Source organism: Neodiprion fabricii, chromosome 6, assembly GCF_021155785.1.
Source record: "Neodiprion fabricii isolate iyNeoFabr1 chromosome 6, iyNeoFabr1.1, whole genome shotgun sequence".
Classification (NCBI taxonomy): Eukaryota; Metazoa; Arthropoda; class Insecta; order Hymenoptera; family Diprionidae; genus Neodiprion; species Neodiprion fabricii.
Genome location: NC_060244.1, coordinates 2,787,315 through 2,808,193, shown reverse-complemented (window position 1 = coordinate 2,808,193; position 20,879 = coordinate 2,787,315). Strand labels below are relative to the sequence as shown.

The 20,879-nt window shown below is 38.6% G+C and overlaps 2 protein-coding genes across 8 annotated transcripts; one reads left to right on the top strand and one right to left on the bottom strand.

Annotated features, from left to right (window-relative positions):
• Positions 1-12: 12 nt before the first annotated feature.
• On the top strand, positions 13-8,399 carry LOC124185636 (calnexin-like). 5 transcript variants are annotated; one of them, XM_046576576.1, is made up of 9 exons: positions 13-355; positions 733-982; positions 1,123-1,418; positions 1,547-2,206; positions 2,561-2,701; positions 2,904-3,029; positions 3,939-4,163; positions 4,380-4,474; positions 8,089-8,399. In XM_046576576.1, the coding sequence occupies exons 2-8, from the start codon at positions 742-744 to the stop codon at positions 4,434-4,436; spliced, it is 1,746 nt and encodes a 581-aa protein (XP_046432532.1). In that variant the 5' UTR covers positions 13-355; positions 733-741; the 3' UTR covers positions 4,437-4,474; positions 8,089-8,399. The 5 variants fall into 5 exon arrangements, with proteins under 5 accessions (XP_046432532.1, XP_046432531.1, XP_046432530.1 ...); XM_046576574.1 differs by lacking the exon at positions 8,089-8,399 and adding an exon at positions 606-651 and having other exon boundaries at positions 14-355; positions 4,380-5,544; XM_046576575.1 differs by lacking the exon at positions 8,089-8,399 and having other exon boundaries at positions 13-217; positions 4,380-5,544.
• Positions 5,009-10,629, bottom strand: LOC124185633 (myotubularin-related protein 6). Of its 3 annotated transcripts, none has more exons than XM_046576565.1 (13): positions 10,362-10,629; positions 10,170-10,283; positions 9,809-9,971; positions 9,432-9,589; positions 9,236-9,361; positions 9,006-9,140; positions 8,761-8,893; positions 8,420-8,646; positions 8,062-8,312; positions 7,839-7,979; positions 7,638-7,764; positions 7,274-7,549; positions 5,009-7,187 (listed from the first exon to the last, which is right to left on the bottom strand). In XM_046576565.1, the coding sequence occupies exons 1-13, from the start codon at positions 10,392-10,394 to the stop codon at positions 7,041-7,043; spliced, it is 2,031 nt and encodes a 676-aa protein (XP_046432521.1). In that variant the 5' UTR covers positions 10,395-10,629; the 3' UTR covers positions 5,009-7,040. The 3 variants fall into 3 exon arrangements, with proteins under 3 accessions (XP_046432521.1, XP_046432522.1, XP_046432523.1); XM_046576566.1 differs by having other exon boundaries at positions 9,809-9,948; XM_046576567.1 differs by lacking the exon at positions 10,362-10,629 and having other exon boundaries at positions 9,809-9,943; positions 10,170-10,285.
• Between the last annotated feature and the right edge of the window lie 10,250 nt (positions 10,630-20,879).

Here is a 20,879-nt window from a genome sequence, read left to right as displayed (position 1 = left end):
GTGAGTTTTCAGGTGCTTATTGCTTCTGGATTCATCCATCGCCATTTAAACCTCGGTTCAAATTCGAGAGCGATATGAAGATCTGGTTCGCAAAGCATAGTTCTCCAAGTCGACTCCAATTCAACGCTAAAAGCTAGGCTGAAAACGTCGCGTGCATGTGAACGCGCCTTATCGGTGATCGTCAAGAATCGAGAATCGAAAGAATTCAAGAACACTCGTGAGCAAATGTTACTACGTGTAAATAGATTAGATTATAACTATTAGTTAATTAAATAAAACGTGTATACTTGGCGTGTGACCAAGTTATGTTCACCGGCTTTAAATTGCCTCTTTATGACTGAAATCTGTTGAAAAGGTGAGGCATCATCTTACGTCATATACCTACAATTCAATTTAGAGGCTAGGTTCACCCGAATAATATTTCAATCTGATCTTAAGTGATTTGATTACATTTTTATTTATTCACGAAACTTTAGCTGCTATCTATTTGTAACCGTTTCGTAAGCGTGCGGGACTTATTCATCTGCTTTGGTGCATTACTATTTTAAAAAGTCGTCTAAACATGTTTTTCAAAGCCACGCGACCTATTTTTTGATTATTTGTAGGTCTTTGCTCAATTGTAAGTTTCTACCGATTCAGTACCGTTTTCACGTACGTATACATTAGTAAGTGATTTTAATGCATTGTACTATTGCCTCGGTAACGAAATATACTCACTATACTTGTCCCCAGATATTTCAAATGGATAGACTTTTTGTCACCGTCCTGTTCAGTCTGCTATTTAGCGGATTCAATGCAGACAAAGATCATATACACAATGAGGATTTCAGTGATACCTTAAATCATGGTTATCGAAGCCCGGTCCCTAAAGGGTTTGCCTACCTAGCCGAGCATTTCGATGACCCTGAACACTTTAAGAAACAATGGGTCTTATCTCAAGCTAAAAAGGATGATATTGATGAGGAAATAGCCAAATACGATGGTTGGTATTGCTTTAGATATAGAATGAATCATCGATAGATGATATTCAATACCCAACAATACCACTCCATCCTGATATTCAATACAAAGAATGATTCACAGTAACTCTGACTCAATTACCAAGAATTCACATCATTTCAGGTATTTGGAAGTTGGAAGAAGCTTCAAAATATGCTCAGGAAGGTAACACTGGATTAGTTTTGAAAAGTAAGGCTCGTCATGCTGCCATCTCTGCTCCTTTGTCAAGACCTTTTTATTTCGAAGACAAACCTTTAGTCGTTCAGTATGAAGTGATACTACAAGAAGGTCAAGAATGCGGCGGTGCTTACCTTAAACTTCTGACTCTTGATTCTCAGCATAAAGACCTTAAACTCTTCAATGACAAGACTCCCTATACCATTATGTTTGGGCCAGACAAATGTGGAAATGATCATAAGGTGAGGAATATTCATACATAATGTTATAACTTAGTAGGTACTGGTTAGCAGGTAATGGTTGTTATACAGGAAATGAAATTGATCAAAAAAACTTGAGTAAATTTTGTAAAATAATTTTTTATTCACAGCTGCACTTCATTTTCCGTCATCAAAACCCTCTTAATGGTTCCTTTGAAGAAAAGCACTGCAAAAAACCCAAAGAGCGTCTTGAAGATGCATTCAAGGACAAACAGCCTCATTTGTACACACTTATAATTCGACCAGACAATACTTTTCAAGTGAAGCTAGACAATAGCGTTGTAAATGAAGGTAGCCTACTGGATGACTTTACTCCACCTGTTAATCCACCTTTGGAGATTGAAGACCCTAATGATAAACGTCCGGAAGATTGGGATGAGAGGGAAAAGATACCTGATCCCTTAGCTATTAAGCCTGAGGACTGGGATGAAGATGCACCAGCTCAAATAATTGATGAAGAAGCAGTAATTCCTGACGGTTGGCTAGAAGATGAGTCAGCGATGATACCTGATTCTAGCGCAATAAAGCCTGAAGACTGGGACAATGAAATGGATGGAGAATGGGAACCACCTATGTTGAGCAACCCGCTGTGCGAGAAAGCTCCAGGATGTGGTCCGTGGAAGCAACCATTGAAACAGAATCCCCGTTTCAAAGGAAAATGGTTGGCGCCGCTAATAAACAATCCTAATTACAAGGGTAAATGGATGCCTCGTCTTATACATAATCCTGCCTATTTTAACGACGAACATCCTTTCAAAATGACCCCAATTGTAAGTACATTTAGCATTTTAATGCAAACTACAAAAATATGCATTGTTCAATGAATAAAAAGGTTTCATTTTCACTGTAATCAACATAGAGCTAAGCGGAAAAACTTAATTTTTGAAATCAGTTGTCCATATATGTGAAGAAGTTTGACCTTGAAATCTTATAATTCCACCTAAAAGAATATTTTTAGTCGACATTGTCTTCAGGCTCCTAATGACCATTAAATTTGAACTCTATCTGTCATGTGGCTCTTCAGGAATTTCGGATAAACCTTTTCAGTATATAGGGACAACTTATTTCGAAAATGAATTTATATTTTCAAATTATATTCATAGTATTTTCTGTTCTCGTTTTAGTTCGCAGTTGGATTTGAACTCTGGTCCATGTCACCTGATATCTTCTTTGACAATATTATTATCACAGATAGTGAAGAAGTTGCAAAGAAATGGTCTGATGATTCGTTTGAATTACATCGAGCAAAAATTGCTCAACAAAACGTGAGTAATTTGTTCTTTACCCATTAATACACCTACAATCTCACTGATTGACAAGTGGGTAATATGATAAATTTTCAATGGTATGGAGCGGAATTTTTAAATGTCATTCATAATGGCAACAAACAAATTGAAAAAATCTACCGAATTTTTTCAACTTACACTAACACACTGTCACATGGTTCCATTGGATCGTGATACCTAGGAAACTTTATGGGGTAGAATGATGCATTCTATGAACCATAAGCCAGGATGGTGGGCCATATATTTCATCTACTGCGCTATACCTGTTGTTATGTACATCTCTTACCTAATCAAGCGCTCTGGAGAGGTATTGAAAAAAAGATGCGAACCCAAATTAAGCTGTGCTTGTTCCATTTCTTTATCTAATCACAATCGTATCGCTATAGTCTTATAATATTTGAACCAATTATATAGTTGATAATAAAATCTCCCCATGGCTATACCACTTCATCTACATCAGACGAATTATTACATTTGTATATTATCAATTTGGTTTCTATTGCGCAAAAGCCAATACAGAAGTGTGTCTGAAACTGAAATATATTCGAAATAATTATGAAGGGAACAAGTAATGTGTACTGGGACAAGTCATGAACTATCAGGGAATTTTATTTCAAGTTGAGAGTGGACACCTTGTATAACTTTGAGCAACAGCGTTTTCAATAGAGAAATAATCATATGAAAAAAACTATGTTGCTAAAAAATTTTCAAGACACAGTAAGATACAAATTTAAATCGGCATTTGAGATGAATGGTGTAGAATTGTTCTATTGTTACATATAGTGGAGTCTGTGGAGCCAAATAGCTGCATTTACGGTTGATCATCCGTGGATGTGGGCTATTTACGTATTCGTTGCTGGTATTCCCATACTTCTACTAGTTTACTGCTGCTGTATTCCTGCTCAGGTATTATGCTTGGTACACCATAGTTATTTCCCCAAATTTTTTTGTATGTGTAGTATAGGTATGTATAAAAGAAAGTGAGAATATGCACTTTACAATTAGATTGACCCCTAAATCATGTATTGCATAACTCCTTTTAATCTCACTTTAACTACATCAATATACTTCTTAGAGATTCTAATCTATTCACCAAAAATGGTTAGTATATATCCATGTTGAAGTATTTCGTGATCTAATAATTTGCAGTAAAAATCTTCGTTCAAGCCATCTTACAACCCGCCCATCAATTTATTAAACCATAATTAACTGTTAGGATAAACAAGACTTCAAACCAGAAGATAGAGAGCCTTTGCAAAATGAAGAACTAAATGAAGAAGAGAGTGTGGCAGATGAAGAAGATACTAGTGCAGAGAACAAAGAGACTGACCAGAAGAATAAAGAAGAGACTGATGGAAAACAAAAAGAAGTTGTTGAACCTGAAGAGTCGGAGAACAGTAGAGAATCAGACGAAGCTGTGACGGAGGAGTCTATTAATAAGGTTTGTAACCATCTATTAAGCTTACACATAAAATGTGTTAGTGTTGAAAAGCCTAGAAATTCAAAAGGTGAATACAAGGCTATGTATATGGATCCACGTGGATTAACGGTGCAGAACCTAGGCAACACCCTCGATTGAGTGTATTAATTTTGTACCCACAATTGCTCGTGGTGAATTGAAGATATAAAGTAGCCTGATTTTCGCTTTTCCTCGTAGGAGAAGCCACTAGAAGGAGGTGATGGGCCTCGCCGAAGAAAGCCTAATAAAGAATGAGCGCAGTGAAGATTGACGTATTGTAATCACATTCCGCTGTAAGTTCACTATCAAATGTTCTACAATTACAAGTTAATATTACAGTTGATAAGTATTAAATTTATCCTGGACGACAACAGAGTTATCTGTTAGCATACCACTTTTATTAGCTACAATTAGATCACTATTTAGTATCGTGTGATCTTTTTGGGGAATAGCAGTCAAAGCATTTCATGTGTCAATAGTTTTTCTTTTATAATATTTGTTAATAACGAGTAATTGAACTTTATTCAACCTACGTAGCAGCGATGAAACGTGGACAGCTTTCTCATTGAAAATATCTTATGTTCACTTAATGTTAGTCGCAGAAATTAAACTCCACAATATCAATATTATAATACTAATGATGAAGTTTCTGAGAGTGAACATTTAGTTACTGCCACCAGGTTTTCATTATGTAGTTCATAAAGTTCGTTCGTGTGATTTTGAGTGATCGATAGATTGTGTAAATTTTTTTCCGGAACATCTTAAAATTTATTCCCGTATATTCATTAAACTTTGTGCTTGTCTCTAGAAACTTTTTTGTTAGACAATTGAAAAAATCATCTTTTGTGGGTTTACCACCTGTCTAATCTTTATGTGGATTATACAGTTCAATAAATCTCACGTGTATGAGCTTATGAAACTTTTGGGAAATTTAGGTGATAATTGGCAGCGTGTAAATCTTTGAGGTGAAATTCTCAATACACCTTTCTTCACCCATCATTATGAAATGAAATCAATTTCTATTACATCTTTATTATCTTTGTTTCCAAATTTCGTGTTATAATGAGGACACAAGTAATTGGTGAGAAGACGAGGTCGACGTTGCTTAATAAAAATTATTTTGACCATATGATCAGTATTACGTATGTAGTGAAACAAGCAATGGCATTCCTTACGAGTAAAAATGATGTTAATGATCTCGAAATTGAGAATATTGGAGTAATCCTCAATGTAAGGAGTCAATTTTGACAAAGTTATATCGAACCTATGTATTTTTAATACTGATCTTGTACTGAAAGCTGTAATACGTTTGACTACGAATTGATCAAAATGGATACAAATACACACAAGTACTGATCTGGTACATACTAAGTCTCTTTGTGCATGTTGTCCTTATTATAAATGTCAACTCTAGGTGGAACAAAACTGAAACCAATGGACGTAAATATATTGTGTATATGTTTATGCATAGCACGAAAGTCAGTTTAATTTATTGCGCAACACATTATTTAGTTTCAAAAACCTTAATCTATAATACAATATTTATTTATTCAGCCTCATGTAATGGATATACCTACTTTTTACTTCATAGTATAGGAAATATGTACGTATGTACATATATGAATTAGCCAAAGCAAAAACAATTTAAACTGTTTTTGGATAATTTTATATTACAATGCTGTGCCTCTTGTAATTATTATATAAACAGAATTCTTTCACATTGGAATTTTGTACTAGGAATTGAGACCTAATAGCTCATTTCAAGAAGTGATTCTACTTTCGTGTAAAAGTCATTCATCAGATGCCTCATTGAAACTTGAGAATTTCAATTTTCATAACTCTAAATCTACGCTATTGGAACATTAATAAGCATCCAGCCTGCTGTAAAATGTTCTATATTTTTATTATCCAAAAACAGTTTTCATAGTACAACATCAATGTAGAATCCCTCATGAGTATTATGTAATTCATTTTTGTTAATAAACGGTAATAGCTTCGTAAATGTAAACACTATGAAATGGTAATTTCAGAGTGAGCACCAGCCGATTTTTCTTATCACATATACATGCGAGTGAATTTTGCAGACTGATTAATGTAACCCGTTGATGTTTTTTTCAATCCTCTACAAAAATGGTTTCTCAGGTAAAAATGTTTCGCGTGAAATAACGTTAGCTAACTTTCAAAAAGTAATGCGTTGAACAATTTGATGGGAAGATTCAACCACTTGGCGTGAAATAGGCATGGCTGTAATTTACATACACTTGTAATTTCTATTTGACTTTACGATTATTTTCGGCACTCACTAAGTACTGTTTTATAACAAACAGAATGATAACGAAAGTAGCTGATGTAAGATTTCACCTTCAATCAAGTTACAAAAACTGAGATTCAATCTTTGAAGTACAGTCACGCGTGATTGCACGTTCTGTCATTAAGGAAAAAAAATTTCCTTGAGTGTACTCTTAATTAAGAACAGAAAGTATTCGATTTACAAATGTATCTCAATTATTGTACCTATTTCTCCATAGTATATTGGATTACGTAGGTATAATTTTAAATAGTGTTGCATAATTTATCTTCCTACATTATATGAGGACCGGAATGGGTTGAAGAAAAATCGTATAAAAAATTAAATGAATTTGGTTTATCCATTTAATCAGGATACTTGTATGTCGTGCTGTAATAAGTGTATTTCGAGTTGATACGTCATATGCTTATCCGTTATGGAACTCATATAATTATAGTCACATTATAATAAATGATATTTCCCTGTATAAATTAGATACAAAATGGAAATCCATAGATTGTGTCTACATTTTCACTAATGTGCGCAGTCAGGTCCGGTGTTGAATAGTAACACTAAGAATTAGATGGTGATGAACTTGATGGATTCTGGGAACATGACTTGCAAACTGGTACTGCACGCTGTGATAATTGACCAGCTAATGTCCCGTGTCTTCCCATGCACCTTGTGCAAAATATGTTGCCGCAAGACCAGCAATGGTACTAAAATTATTTATCACATTACATATTACAGCAATGTAAACAACTTTGGTGAGACGTAAGGCAAACTGATGGTGAAATGTCTATACCTTTTTGTTGAAAGTGTCAAACGTAGTAGAGCAAACACATTCTTCAATGTTACGAGAAGATTTCCAATCCAGAGCAACAGATTTCAATTCTTTCTCTAATTGGCTTGTGCTTATATCTGTTCTATTACTTAATTCTTGAACGTTAGCAGAATTTCCTATTATCTTCTCCGACAGAGATTCTTTGCTGAATTTATTATCCAGATGTTCGTAATGTGTTTGCCGTTCCTTTTTTTGAGCATCATTTGATGTTAATAGTTTGCCTATTAAATTGACTCTCTAAAAGCAAGTTTGCAAACATACTTAATTATATTAAAAATTATGTAGTACAGTTAGGAATATACGTATGGGTCAATCAGCAATATACCTTATACAAAAGTTTTACATGATCCTCCAAAGCAATAGTGTGGTCATGAATAGTTAGAAGTAAATCTTCATACGTCTCTCTACAGTGTATGCCATTTTCGAATCTACAGTATAAACCCTTCCAGAACCTATAATGAATTATACATCGTTTATCACCATACCAATAAGACAATTTTGTCATTTACATTAATTCATTACTTACAAAATACTTTGTGGCGCCAACTTAGGCCACAGAACATTGTTGCTCTCTTCTTTATAGCCGTTACAGCAGTACAACGGATTGATATATTCGTTCATATGATTTGCCATGTGCCCCCACAAAGAATAAGTTCTGTTACTGAGTCTAAAATATTTTTAAACTCATTAAAACCTCTGAAAGACTTTTCTATGAGATTTTAATCCATCTTGCAATGAAAATATTTCACCTTAGTGTTTGCCTATCCTTTTCACAGTTACCAACGAATGTTCCATATTGACAACTATGAATGTGATCGTGAAGAGTCAACAGGAAATATTCGTTAAATTGGAAGGCATACGGATGCTGGTTCAAAAGCTGGTATGTTGCGTCAATAAACTGAGTGAATATTGGTGCTATTTCTTTACCATCACTGCTAATGTGACCACATCGATTGCTGAACTTGTGACCAAACGATAGCCAGTCTTTCTCTATTAATGCCTAAATACACAAACATTATAAAAGAATATAAATGATGGTACTTCAGTGATATAATTTTTTGTATAAATACATGATGATTTACAACTACTCTGCACTAAAATTGTCACCTGAAATCCTTGTATTGTTCTGTGAAATGGATCCAGCATCAATGCCGCTAGAGAACAGACTTGCGCTGTTCGATCCCAGCCATCACTACAGTGAACTACAACACTAACTCCGTTTGAAATGGCACGTGCTATGAACCAGCCAGTCTCCAGCATGGAACGTATGTGCTTTAACCAGCCACTACTTTCTAATCCATTCAGAAAACTGCTCACTGTTGTCATTTTATGCACTGTCGGGTGAAACATGATCTTTTTTGTAATTTTCGAATTATTTTACTGCTGAAGACAGGGAATTGTATGGCCAATGATTGTATAATTATTTGACATTTTAAAGTGGAACTTACACTCTGTTAATTTATTCAAGCTTGCTCGCATTACATGAATATTTTCAATACCAAAAAAATGAAATTTGATATTTTCGTAAAAGCTTTCGTTTTCATAGCCTTTGCCTGCGGCTCTATTTGCCATTGCGTTAATCTAAAATTGTATAACAGTTAGTCCTTTAGGTGTAGACAAAATGTGCATTATTTTCACAAATGAGTTAAACTTTGATCGCAATTTGCAATCGAATTCAAATTAAAACACTTACCCGTGGTCGTGTGTCAACCACATACATGTATTTGGAATTGGGATTAGTACAAAGTATGTTGTATAACATTTGCTCATCTTCAGGGCATCGTGCATTGAAACCAGATAACGGCTGACTGCATCTACATATCGCAGCCTGGAAGTTGAATTGTCACTTTATTGCAATCTATTTGAATATTTTTTACACGTGACAAACCAGGAACCAATGTCTAACAGGCATAAATTTCGAACCTTATTAGAATGAAGATATGTTAAAACTGGTAAGCGGCCTTTACTTCTGAACTTTGCACTACCAGACAATACATTATTCGTTGATGTACTAGGTACGTAAAGATACTTTGGATACGTATCGCACAGCTGAAAAATAAAAATTGTAAACTGTTATGGTATGGAATATGTAGAGTTCAAAAAACAGACAAATTCCTACCTCGTAGTTTGTGTTGAGATAGGATAAAGACCATTCGTCATTTGGAACACCTAATCTTTGAAATTCACTCTGAATATCAAAAAAATTCCAGCCGGCATGTTGTGGCAATTCATCCTTACTTGCTTGATAACTGAAGCAATACAGATCTTCTAATCTTGCTGAAAATATTGGTAGTTTTTTATACAGTTCGAAATTCAAATACTTTTTAGTTTTGCATCGAAAGTAATTTAGTAGTCGAATAAAAATGGCTAAATTCGAGGGAATCAGCTTGCTATCTCTTGTACAATTCATAAGTCATTCGGCTTCTCAATGCTGATGCTTGAATAGAGCTGGAAACAATGTGGTGAATGAAAGTATGCATTATGTAATAATCTTACCTGGTGATGACAATTTTAATAGTGTAAGATATATATCATGACACTCGCGTTCCTTCGGTATTACAAAAGTAACGGTCAAAAAGTTTTTGCACTTTATTTGAAGAGGGGATCCTGTGGTTGACAGCGGCTGCTTATCTACACTGGTAATATGCATGTATAAAACCTGGAAAGAAATATATACTGGAAATCTTTTCACGATATACATGTATTTTAATTAACTGTTGCGAACATATCGTATGGAAGATAGAATAAATCAGAACGACTGGAATGGTAAATAGTGAACTACTCAAAGGACAGGGAAATCATTACCAATGCTCATTGCATTGGTGCCTAAAAAAAATCAATGCAAATGAAACCTCACCCATATTTGTTTTTTCCCATTTGGGTCGACAAATATCAAATGCGTTGCAGTTGGGTAAAGCGTTCCCAAGGAATGATTGTTGCTGTACTTGTCAAGCATCCGCACATTTTCCACCTGAAATGAACGAAACGATAAACACACATTTTAAATAATGAAAGAAATTTACAACGGGGTTGCACCGTGCATACTGGCCTTCGGAATTTTGATTAACTCCATCGTATTCATAATCCTTAACCACGTTAAAACGTTTTTTAGAGAGGTCAATCAAAGTAAATCATATCTTGTTAGGCGAATGGTTGTACCGGCGTGAATATCAATCTTCTCGCCTGTGTCAAATTTTCATCCTTGGATTTGACACTTCCCACCCTTCCTATCTATCTTGTTCCGGCCTACTCGTACCGAGCTGTTGCCAGCTGACAGTTCACAGTTGACAGTAGGTACGTGTACACGTAAATACAAACCTCCTACTGCATACACGCTATTTGCAGAACGGAATAGGTAAATATCACTGATTAGTATAGAGCAGTATAGAGATCAGTGGTATGTATCAGCGACATCTGTTCGGGTTTATGAGAATTACCGTTGTGTGCCGTGCGTGCATCTCAGATTTACAGCGTTTCCTCTTGAGGGCATCGGTTGCATTGAATGCGCACGATGCGCACCACGCGCAAGTCGCGTCTTTCTCTTGGTATTTTAGCGCGCAACTTTAAAGTGCAGCGTGTTTCATTTGAAAACCTAGAGCAAGTTGTTTCTTTACCGAGTGCAAAAAACTTACACCGTCGTTGTGACGCGTTATCGAGTGTGAGTGCAATGAAACGCGAAAAGCTTTGCAATTATTAGATGTATTGTTGTCTTTCTCCAGCGACGAAGATGAATCATTGGCTAAGGAGACTCTTAAGCCCAAAGCCTAAACTTTGTTGAAGTCGTTGTGTATAATTTAACCGACAAAGAGGTTAGGAAATATGTACATGTTTCTGGATTATTCATTCATTAAAATACGTTAAAAATTATTTAGCAGTTGTAAGATCATTTTCGAAGAAGTCGGGAGACTACATATCAAGTGATTGATATGTACGAGAATTTGCAGTGTTATGCAAACACCGTACATTCACTCGCCACTTGAACTTCAGACAGCGCGCAATGGATTCCTTTCGCAATATGATGTCGGTATAGTGCATCGAAGGAATGGATCCAGCATTTTTTTAAAACGCCAAAATGCTCACCAAATTCCCAAGGGGTTAGCCTTACTTTTTGTTTCGACACAAAATCTTTTGTCTCAGAATCTATTCGTACGACTCTTCCTGGACTATTTGGGCCTCAAGGATTCGAGAAGCACTATAAATCATTGGGGGCCAACAGCTGAGATGTTACGAAGAAAACATGGAAAAATTCAATTATTTATTCAGTTTAGTCCATGTTACATGAAATAGTAACGACATAATACCATATATTACATGATACGATACATCGTACCCTGCAGAGGTGCGGTGCGCTTGTACGTAAACGTGAACTTGAACTATGCTTGCTATAACTAGGACAATAACAATTTGATAAAATATTTTTCTTATTCTGCTTAAAACTTTTAGGTTAATAGTATGTATCACTCCTGTTTCCATGTGAAACAATTAGAATTGCGATGTAATGTTCGATCACACTTTTGCGTTTGTGTTTTTCATTAGTTTTATCCTATGTGGGAATTTCTTAAATTACTACACACTAACACCTAAACACTTGTACTATGATTGGGGCTTATTGAATAAACAGTTGAAAGTTTGTACATACATATATGTGATTATTCTACCACACCTTTCAGAAAACCGTGTGCGGATTTTGGGTTCAGACCGTAACTCTTGACCCGATGATCGCAGCGTATTGGGACTGCGCCCAATCGATTTCTCTCGCAAAATCACATCCGATCAGTGCTACAGTTAATTGATTCCAGCACTTTTCAAAATCGCGAAAATTTTCGCCAAAAATGGAAAGGGGTTAGCCTTACTTTTTTTTTTGGCAAAAAACTTTTGGTCTCAGATTCGATTTGAACGATCCTTATCCGACCAATTGAACCCTCAGGAACTCAGAAATCGCAGCGAAAAGAGCGTAGGACCAACAGGAGAGAAATGGCGAGCGAAATAGCACCTGCTGAAAAATGTCGAAAATTCAGGTTCTGGTTTTTTGGCTGTAACTTCTGATGCGTTGATCGCAGCGTATTGGGACTGCGCCCAATCAATTTCTCTCGCAAAATCACGTCCGATCAGTGCTACAATCAATTGATTCCAGCACTTTTTAAAATCGCGGAAATTTTCGCCAAAAATGGAAAGGGGTTAGCCTTACTTTTTTTTTTGGCAAAAAACTTTTGGTCTCAGATTCGATTTAAACGATCCTTATCCGACCAATTGGACCCTCAGGAACTCAGAAATCGCAGCGGAAAGAGCGTAGGACCAACAGGAGAGAAATGGCGAGCGAAAAAGCACCTGCTGAAAAATGTCGAAAATTCAGGTTCTGGTTTTTGGCTGTAACTTTTGATGCGTTGATCGCAGCGTATTGGGACTGCGCCCAATCGATTTCTCTCGCAAAATCACGTCCGATCAGTGCTACAATCAATTGATTCCAGCACTTTTCAAAATCGCGGAAATTTTCGCCAAAAATGGAAAGGGGTTAGCCTTACTTTTTTTTTTGGCAAAAAACTTTTGGTCTCAGATTCGATTTGAACGATCCTTATCCGACCAATTGAACCCTCAGGAACTCAGAAATCGCAGCGAAAAGAGCGTAGGACCAACAGGAGAGAAATGGCGAGCGAAATAGCACCTGCTGAAAAATGTCGAAAATTCAGGTTCTGGTTTTTTGGCTGTAACTTCTGATGCGTTGATCGCAGCGTATTGGGACTGCGCCCAATCAATTTCTCTCGCAAAATCACGTCCGATCAGTGCTACAATCAATTGATTCCAGCACTTTTTAAAATCGCGGAAATTTTCGCCAAAAATGGAAAGGGGTTAGCCTTACTTTTTTTTTTGGCAAAAAACTTTTGGTCTCAGATTCGATTTAAACGATCCTTATCCGACCAATTGGACCCTCAGGAACTCAGAAATCGCAGCGGAAAGAGCGTAGGACCAACAGGAGAGAAATGGCGAGCGAAAAAGCACCTGCTGAAAAATGTCGAAAATTCAGGTTCTGGTTTTTGGCTGTAACTTTTGATGCGTTGATCGCAGCGTATTGGGACTGCGCCCAATCGATTTCTCTCGCAAAATCACATCCGATCAGTGCTACAATCAATTGATTCCAGCACTTTTCAAAATCGCGGAAATTTTCGCCAAAAATGGAAAGGGGTTAGCCTTACTTTTTTTTTTGGCAAAAAACTTTTGGTCTCAGATTCGATTTAAACGATCCTTATCCGACCAATTGGACCCTCAGGAACTCAGAAATCGCAGCGGAAAGAGCGTAGGACCAACAGGAGAGAAATGGCGAGCGAAAAAGCACCTGCTGAAAAATGTCGAAAATTCAGGTTCTGGTTTTTGGCTGTAACTTTTGATGCGTTGATCGCAGCGTATTGGGACTGCGCCCAATCGATTTCTCTCGCAAAATCACGTCCGATCAGTGCTACAATCAATTGATTCCAGCACTTTTCAAAATCGCGGAAATTTTCGCCAAAAATGGAAAGGGGTTAGCCTTACTTTTTTTTTGGCAAAAAACTTTTGGTCTCAGATTCGATTTAAACGATCCTTATCCGACCAATTGGACCCTCAGGAACTCAGAAATCGCAGCGGAAAGAGCGTAGGACCAACAGGAGAGAAATGGCGAGCGAAAAAGCACCTGCTGAAAAATGTCGAAAATTCAGGTTCTGGTTTTTGGCTGTAACTTTTGATGCGTTGATCGCAGCGTATTGGGACTGCGCCCAATCGATTTCTCCCGCAAAATTACGTCCGACCAGTGCTACAATTAATTGATTCCAGCACTTTTCAAAATCGCGAAAATTTTCGCCAAAAATGGAAAAGGGTTAGCCTTGCTTTTTTTTTGGGCAAAAAGCTTTTTGTCTCAGATTCGATTTAAACGACCCTTATCTGACCAATTGGACCCTCAGGAACTCAGAACTCGCAGCGAAAAGAGCGTAGGACCAACAGGAGAGAAATGGCGAGCGAAAAAGCACCTGCTGAAAAATATCGAAAATTCAGGTTCTGGTTTTTTGGCTGTAACTTCTGATGCGTTGATCGCAGCGTATTGGGACTGCGCCCAATCGATTTCTCTCGCAAAATTACGTCCGACCAGTGCTACAATTAATAGATTCCGGCACTTTTCAAAATCGCGAAAATTTTCGCCAAAAATGGAAAGGGGTTAGCCTTACTTTTTTTTTGGGCAAAAAACTTTTGGTCTCAGATTCGATTTAAACGATCCTTATCCGACCAATTGGACCCTCAGGAACTCAGAAATCGCAGCGGAAAGAGCGTAGGACCAACAGGAGAGAAATGGCGAGCGAAAAAGCACCTGCTGAAAAATGTCGAAAATTCAGGTTCTGGTTTTTGGCTGTAACTTTTGATGCGTTGATCGCAGCGTATTGGGACTGCGCCCAATCGATTTCTCTCGCAAAATCACGTCCGATCAGTGCTACAATCAATTGATTCCAGCACTTTTCAAAATCGCGGAAATTTTCGCCAAAAATGGAAAGGGGTTAGCCTTACTTTTTTTTTTGGCAAAAAACTTTTGGTCTCAGATTCGATTTAAACGATCCTTATCCGACCAATTGGACCCTCAGGAACTCAGAAATCGCAGCGGAAAGAGCGTAGGACCAACAGGAGAGAAATGGCGAGCGAAAAAGCACCTGCTGAAAAATGTCGAAAATTCAGGTTCTGGTTTTTGGCTGTAACTTTTGATGCGTTGATCGCAGCGTATTGGGACTGCGCCCAATCGATTTCTCCCGCAAAATTACGTCCGACCAGTGCTACAATTAATTGGTTCCAGCACTTTTCAAAATCGCGAAAATTTTCGCCAAAAATGGAAAAGGGTTAGCCTTGCTTTTTTTTTGGGCAAAAAGCTTTTTGTCTCAGATTCGATTTAAACGACCCTTATCTGACCAATTGGACCCTCAGGAACTCAGAACTCGCAGCGAAAAGAGCGTAGGACCAACAGGAGAGAGATGGCGAGCGAAAATGCACCTGCTGAAAATTGTCGAAAATTCAGGTTCTGGTTTTTTGGCTGTAACTTCTGATGCGTTGATCGCAGCGTATTGGGACTGCGCCCAATCGATTTCTCTCGCAAAATTACATCCGATCAGTGCTACAATTAATTGATTCCAGCACTTTTCAAAATCGCGAAAATTTTCGCCAAAAACACAAAGGGGTTAGCCTTACTTTTTTTTTGGGCAAAAAACTTTTGATCTCAGATTCGATTTAAACGACCCTTATCTGACCAATTGGACCCTCAGGAACTCAGAACTCGCAGCGAAAAGAGCGTAGGACCAACAGGAGAGAGATGGCGAGCGAAAATGCACCTGCTGAAAATTGTCGAAAATTCAGGTTCTGGTTTTTTGGCTGTAACTTCTGATGCGTTGATCGCAGCGTATTGGGACTGCGCCCAATCGATTTCTCTCGCAAAATCACATCCGATCAGTGCTACAATCAATTGATTCCAGCACTTTTCAAAATCGCGGAAATTTTCGCCAGAAATGGAAAGGGGTTAGCCTTACTTTTTTTTTTGGCAAAAAACTTTTGGTCTCAGATTCGATTTAAACGATCCTTATCCGACCAATTGGACCCTCAGGAACTCAGAAATCGCAGCGGAAAGAGCGTAGGACCAACAGGAGAGAAATGGCGAGCGAAAAAGCACCTGCTGAAAAATGTCGAAAATTCAGGTTCTGGTTTTTGGCTGTAACTTTTGATGCGTTGATCGCAGCGTATTGGGACTGCGCCCAATCGATTTCTCTCGCAAAATCACGTCCGATCAGTGCTACAATCAATTGATTCCAGCACTTTTCAAAATCGCGGAAATTTTCGCCAAAAATGGAAAGGGGTTAGCCTTACTTTTTTTTTTGGCAAAAAACTTTTGGTCTCAGATTCGATTTAAACGATCCTTATCCGACCAATTGGACCCTCAGGAACTCAGAAATCGCAGCGGAAAGAGCGTAGGACCAACAGGAGAGAAATGGCGAGCGAAAAAGCACCTGCTGAAAAATGTCGAAAATTCAGGTTCTGGTTTTTGGCTGTAACTTTTGATGCGTTGATCGCAGCGTATTGGGACTGCGCCCAATCGATTTCTCCCGCAAAATTACGTCCGACCAGTGCTACAATTAATTGGTTCCAGCACTTTTCAAAATCGCGAAAATTTTCGCCAAAAATGGAAAAGGGTTAGCCTTGCTTTTTTTTTGGGCAAAAAGCTTTTTGTCTCAGATTCGATTTAAACGACCCTTATCTGACCAATTGGACCCTCAGGAACTCAGAACTCGCAGCGAAAAGAGCGTAGGACCAACAGGAGAGAAATGGCGAGCGAAAAAGCACCTGCTGAAAAATATCGAAAATTCAGGTTCTGGTTTTTTGGCTGTAACTTCTGATGCGTTGATCGCAGCGTATTGGGACTGCGCCCAATCGATTTCTCTCGCAAAATTACGTCCGACCAGTGCTACAATTAATAGATTCCGGCACTTTTCAAAATCGCGAAAATTTTCGCCAAAAATGGAAAGGGGTTAGCCTTACTTTTTTTTTGGGCAAAAAACTTTTGGTCTCAGATTCAATTTAAACGACCCTTATCTGACCAATTGGACCCTCAGGAACTCAGAACTCGCAGCAAAATGAGCGCAGGACCAACAGGAGAGAAATGGCGAGCGAAAATGCACCTGCGGAAAAGTGTCGAAAATTCAGGTTCTGGTTTTTTGGCTGTAACTTCTGATGCGTTGATCGCAGCGTATTGGGACTGCGCCCAATCGATTTCTCTCGCAAAATTACATCCGATCAGTGCTACAATTAATTGATTCCAGCACTTTTCAAAATCGCGAAAATTTTCGCCAAAAACACAAAGGGGTTAGCCTTACTTTTTTTTTGGGCAAAAAACTTTTGGTCTCAGATTCGATTTAAACGACCCTTATCTGACCAATTGGACCCTCGGGAACTCAGAACTCGCAGCGAAAAGAGCGTAGGACCGACAGGAGAGAAATGGTGAGCGAAAATGCACCTGCTGAAAAATGTCGAAAATTCAGGTTCTGGTTTTTTGGCTGTAACTTCTGATGCGTTGATCGCAGCGTATTGGGACTGCGCCCAATCGATTTCTCTCGCAACATTACATCCGATCAGTGCTACAATTAATTGATTCCAGCACTTTTCAAAATCGCGAAAATTTTCGCCAAAAACACAAAGGGGTTAGCCTTACTTTTTTTTTGGGCAAAAAACTTTTGATCTCAGATTCGATTTAAACGACCCTTATCTAACCAATTGGACCCTCAGGAACTCAGAACTCGCAGCGAAAAGAGCGTAGGACCAACAGGAGAGAGATGGCGAGCGAAAATGCACCTGCTGAAAATTGTCGAAAATTCAGGTTCTGGTTTTTTGGCTGTGACTTCTGATGCGTTGATCGCAGCGTATTAGGACTGCGCCCAATCGATTTCTCTCGCAAAACTACATCCGATCAGTGCTACATTTAATTGATTCCAGCACTTTTCAAAATCGCGAAAATTTTCGCCAAAAACACAAAGGGGTTAGCCTTACTTTTTTTTTGGGCAAAAAACTTTTGGTCTCAGATTCGATTTAAACGACCCTTATCTGACCAATTGGACCCTCAGGAACTCAGAACTCGCAGCGAAAAGAGCGTAGGACCAACAGGAGAGACATGGCGAGCGAAAATGCACCTGCTGAAAAATGTCGAAAATTCAGGTTCTGGTTTTTTGGCTGTAACTTCTGATGCGTTGATCGCAGCGTATTGGGACTGCGCCCAATCGATTTCTCTCGCAAAATTACATCCGATCAGTGCTACAATTAATTGATTCCAGCACTTTTCAAAATCGCGAAAATTTTCGCCAAAAACACAAAGGGGTTAGCCTTACTTTTTTTTTGGGCAAAAAACTTTTGATCTCAGATTCGATTTAAACGACCCTTATCTGACCAATTGGACCCTCAGGAACTCAGAACTCGCAGCGAAAAGAGCGTAGGACCAACAGGAGAGAGATGGCGAGCGAAAATGCACCTGCTGAAAATTGTCGAAAATTCAGGTTCTGGTTTTTTGGCTGTAACTTCTGATGCGTTGATCGCAGCGTATTGGGACTGCGCCCAATCGATTTCTCTCGCAAAATTACATCCGATCAGTGCTACAATTAATTGATTCCAGCACTTTTCAAAATCGCGAAAATTTTCGCCAAAAACACAAAGGGGTTAGCCTTACTTTTTTTTTGGGCAAAAAACTTTTGATCTCAGATTCGATTTAAACGACCCTTATCTAACCAATTGGACCCTCAGGAACTCAGAACTCGCAGCGAAAAGAGCGTAGGACCAACAGGAGAGAGATGGCGAGCGAAAATGCACCTGCTGAAAATTGTCGAAAATTCAGGTTCTGGTTTTTTGGCTGTAACTTCTGATGCGTTGATCGCAGCGTATTGGGACTGCGCCCGATCGATTTCTCTCGCAAAACTACATCCGATCAGTGCTACAATTAATTGATTCCAGCACTTTTCAAAATCGCGAAAATTTTCGCCAAAAACACAAAGGGGTTAGCCTTACTTTTTTTTTGGGCAAAAAACTTTTGGTCTCAGATTCGATTTAAACGACCCTTATCTGACCAATTGGACCCTCAGGAACTCAGAACTCGCAGCGAAAAGAGCGTAGGACCAACAGGAGAGAAATGGCGAGCGAAAAAGCACCTGCTGAAAAATATCGAAAATTCAGGTTCTGGTTTTTTGGCCGTAACTTCTGATGCGTTGATCGCAGCGTATTGGGACTGCGCCCAATCGATTTCTCTCGCAAAATTACATCCGATCAGTGCTACAATTAATTGATTCCAGCACTTTTCAAAATCGCGAAAATTTTCGTCAAAAACACAAAGGGGTTAGCCTTACTTTTTTTTTGGGCAAAAAACTTTTGGTCTCAGATTCAATTTAAACGACCCTTATCTGACCAATTGGACCCTCAGGAACTCAGAACTCGCAGCAAAATGAGCGCAGGACCAACAGGAGAGAAATGGCGAGCGAAAATGCACCTGCTGAAAAATGTCGAAAATTCAGGTTCTGGTTTTTTGGCTGTAACTTCTGATGCGTTGATCGCAGCGTATTGGGACTGCGCCCAATCGATTTCTCTCGCAAAACTACTTCCGAACAGTGCTACAATTAATTGATTCCAGCACTTTTCAAAATCGCGAAAATTTTCGCCAAAAACACAAAGGGGTTAGCCTTACTTTTTTTTTGGGCAAAAAACTTTTGGTCTCAGATTCGACTTAAACGACCCTTATCTGACCAATTGAACCCTCAGGAACTCAGAACTCGCAGCGAAAAGAGCGTAGGACCAACAGGAGAGAAATGGCGAGCGAAAAAGCACCTGCTGAAAAATGTCGAAAATTCAGGTTCTGGTTATTTGGCTGTAACTTCTGATGCGTTGATCGCAGCGTATTGGGACTGCGCCCGATCGATTTCTCTCGCAAAATTACATCCGATCAGCGCTACAATTAATTGATTCCAGCACTTTTCAAAATCGCGAAAATTTTCGCCAAAAACACAAAGGGGTTAGCCTTACTTTTTTTTTGGGCAAAAAACTTTTGATCTCAGATTCGATTTAAACGGCCCTTATCTGACCAATTGGACCCTCAGGAACTCAGAACTCGCAGCGAAAAGAGCGTAGGACCAACAGGAGAGAGATGGCGAGCGAAAATGCACCTGCTGAAAATTGTCGAAAATTCAGGTTCTGGTTTTTTGGCTGTAACTTCTGATGCGTTGATCGCAGCGTATTGGGACTGCGCCCAATCGATTTCTCTCGCAAAATTACATCCGATCAGTGCTACAATTAATTGATTCCAGCACTTTTCAAAATCGCGAAAATTTTCGCCAAAAACACAAAGGGGTTAGCCTTACTTTTTTTTTGGGCAAAAAACTTTTGATCTCAGATTCGATTTAAACGACCCTTATCTGACCAATTGGACCCTCAGGAACTCAGAACTCGCAGCGAAAAGAGCGTAGGACCAACAGGAGAGAGATGGCGAGCGAAAATGCACCTGCTGAAAATTGTCGAAAATTCAGGTTCTGGTTTTTTGGCTGTAACTTCTGATGCGTTGATCGCAGCGTATTGGGACTGCGCCCGATCGATTTCTCTCGCAAAACTACATCCGATCAGTGCTACAATTAATTGATTCCAGCACTTTTCAAAATCGCGAAAATTTTCGCCAAAAACACAAAGGGGTTAGCCTTACTTTTTTTTTGGGCAAAAAACTTTTGGTCTCAGATTCGATTTAAACGACCCTTATCTGACCAATTGGACCCTCAGGAACTCAGAACTCGCAGCGAAAAGAGCGTAGGACCAACAGGAGAGAAATGGCGAGCGAAAAAGCACCTGCTGAAAAATATCGAAAATTCAGGTTCTGGTTTTTTGGCCGTAACTTCTGATGCGTTGATCGCAGCGTATTGGGACTGCGCCCAATCGATTTCTCTCGCAAAATTACATCCGATCAGTGCTACAATTAATTGATTCCAGCACTTTTCAAAATCGCGAAAATTTTCGTCAAAAACACAAAGGGGTTAGCCTTACTTTTTTTTTGGGC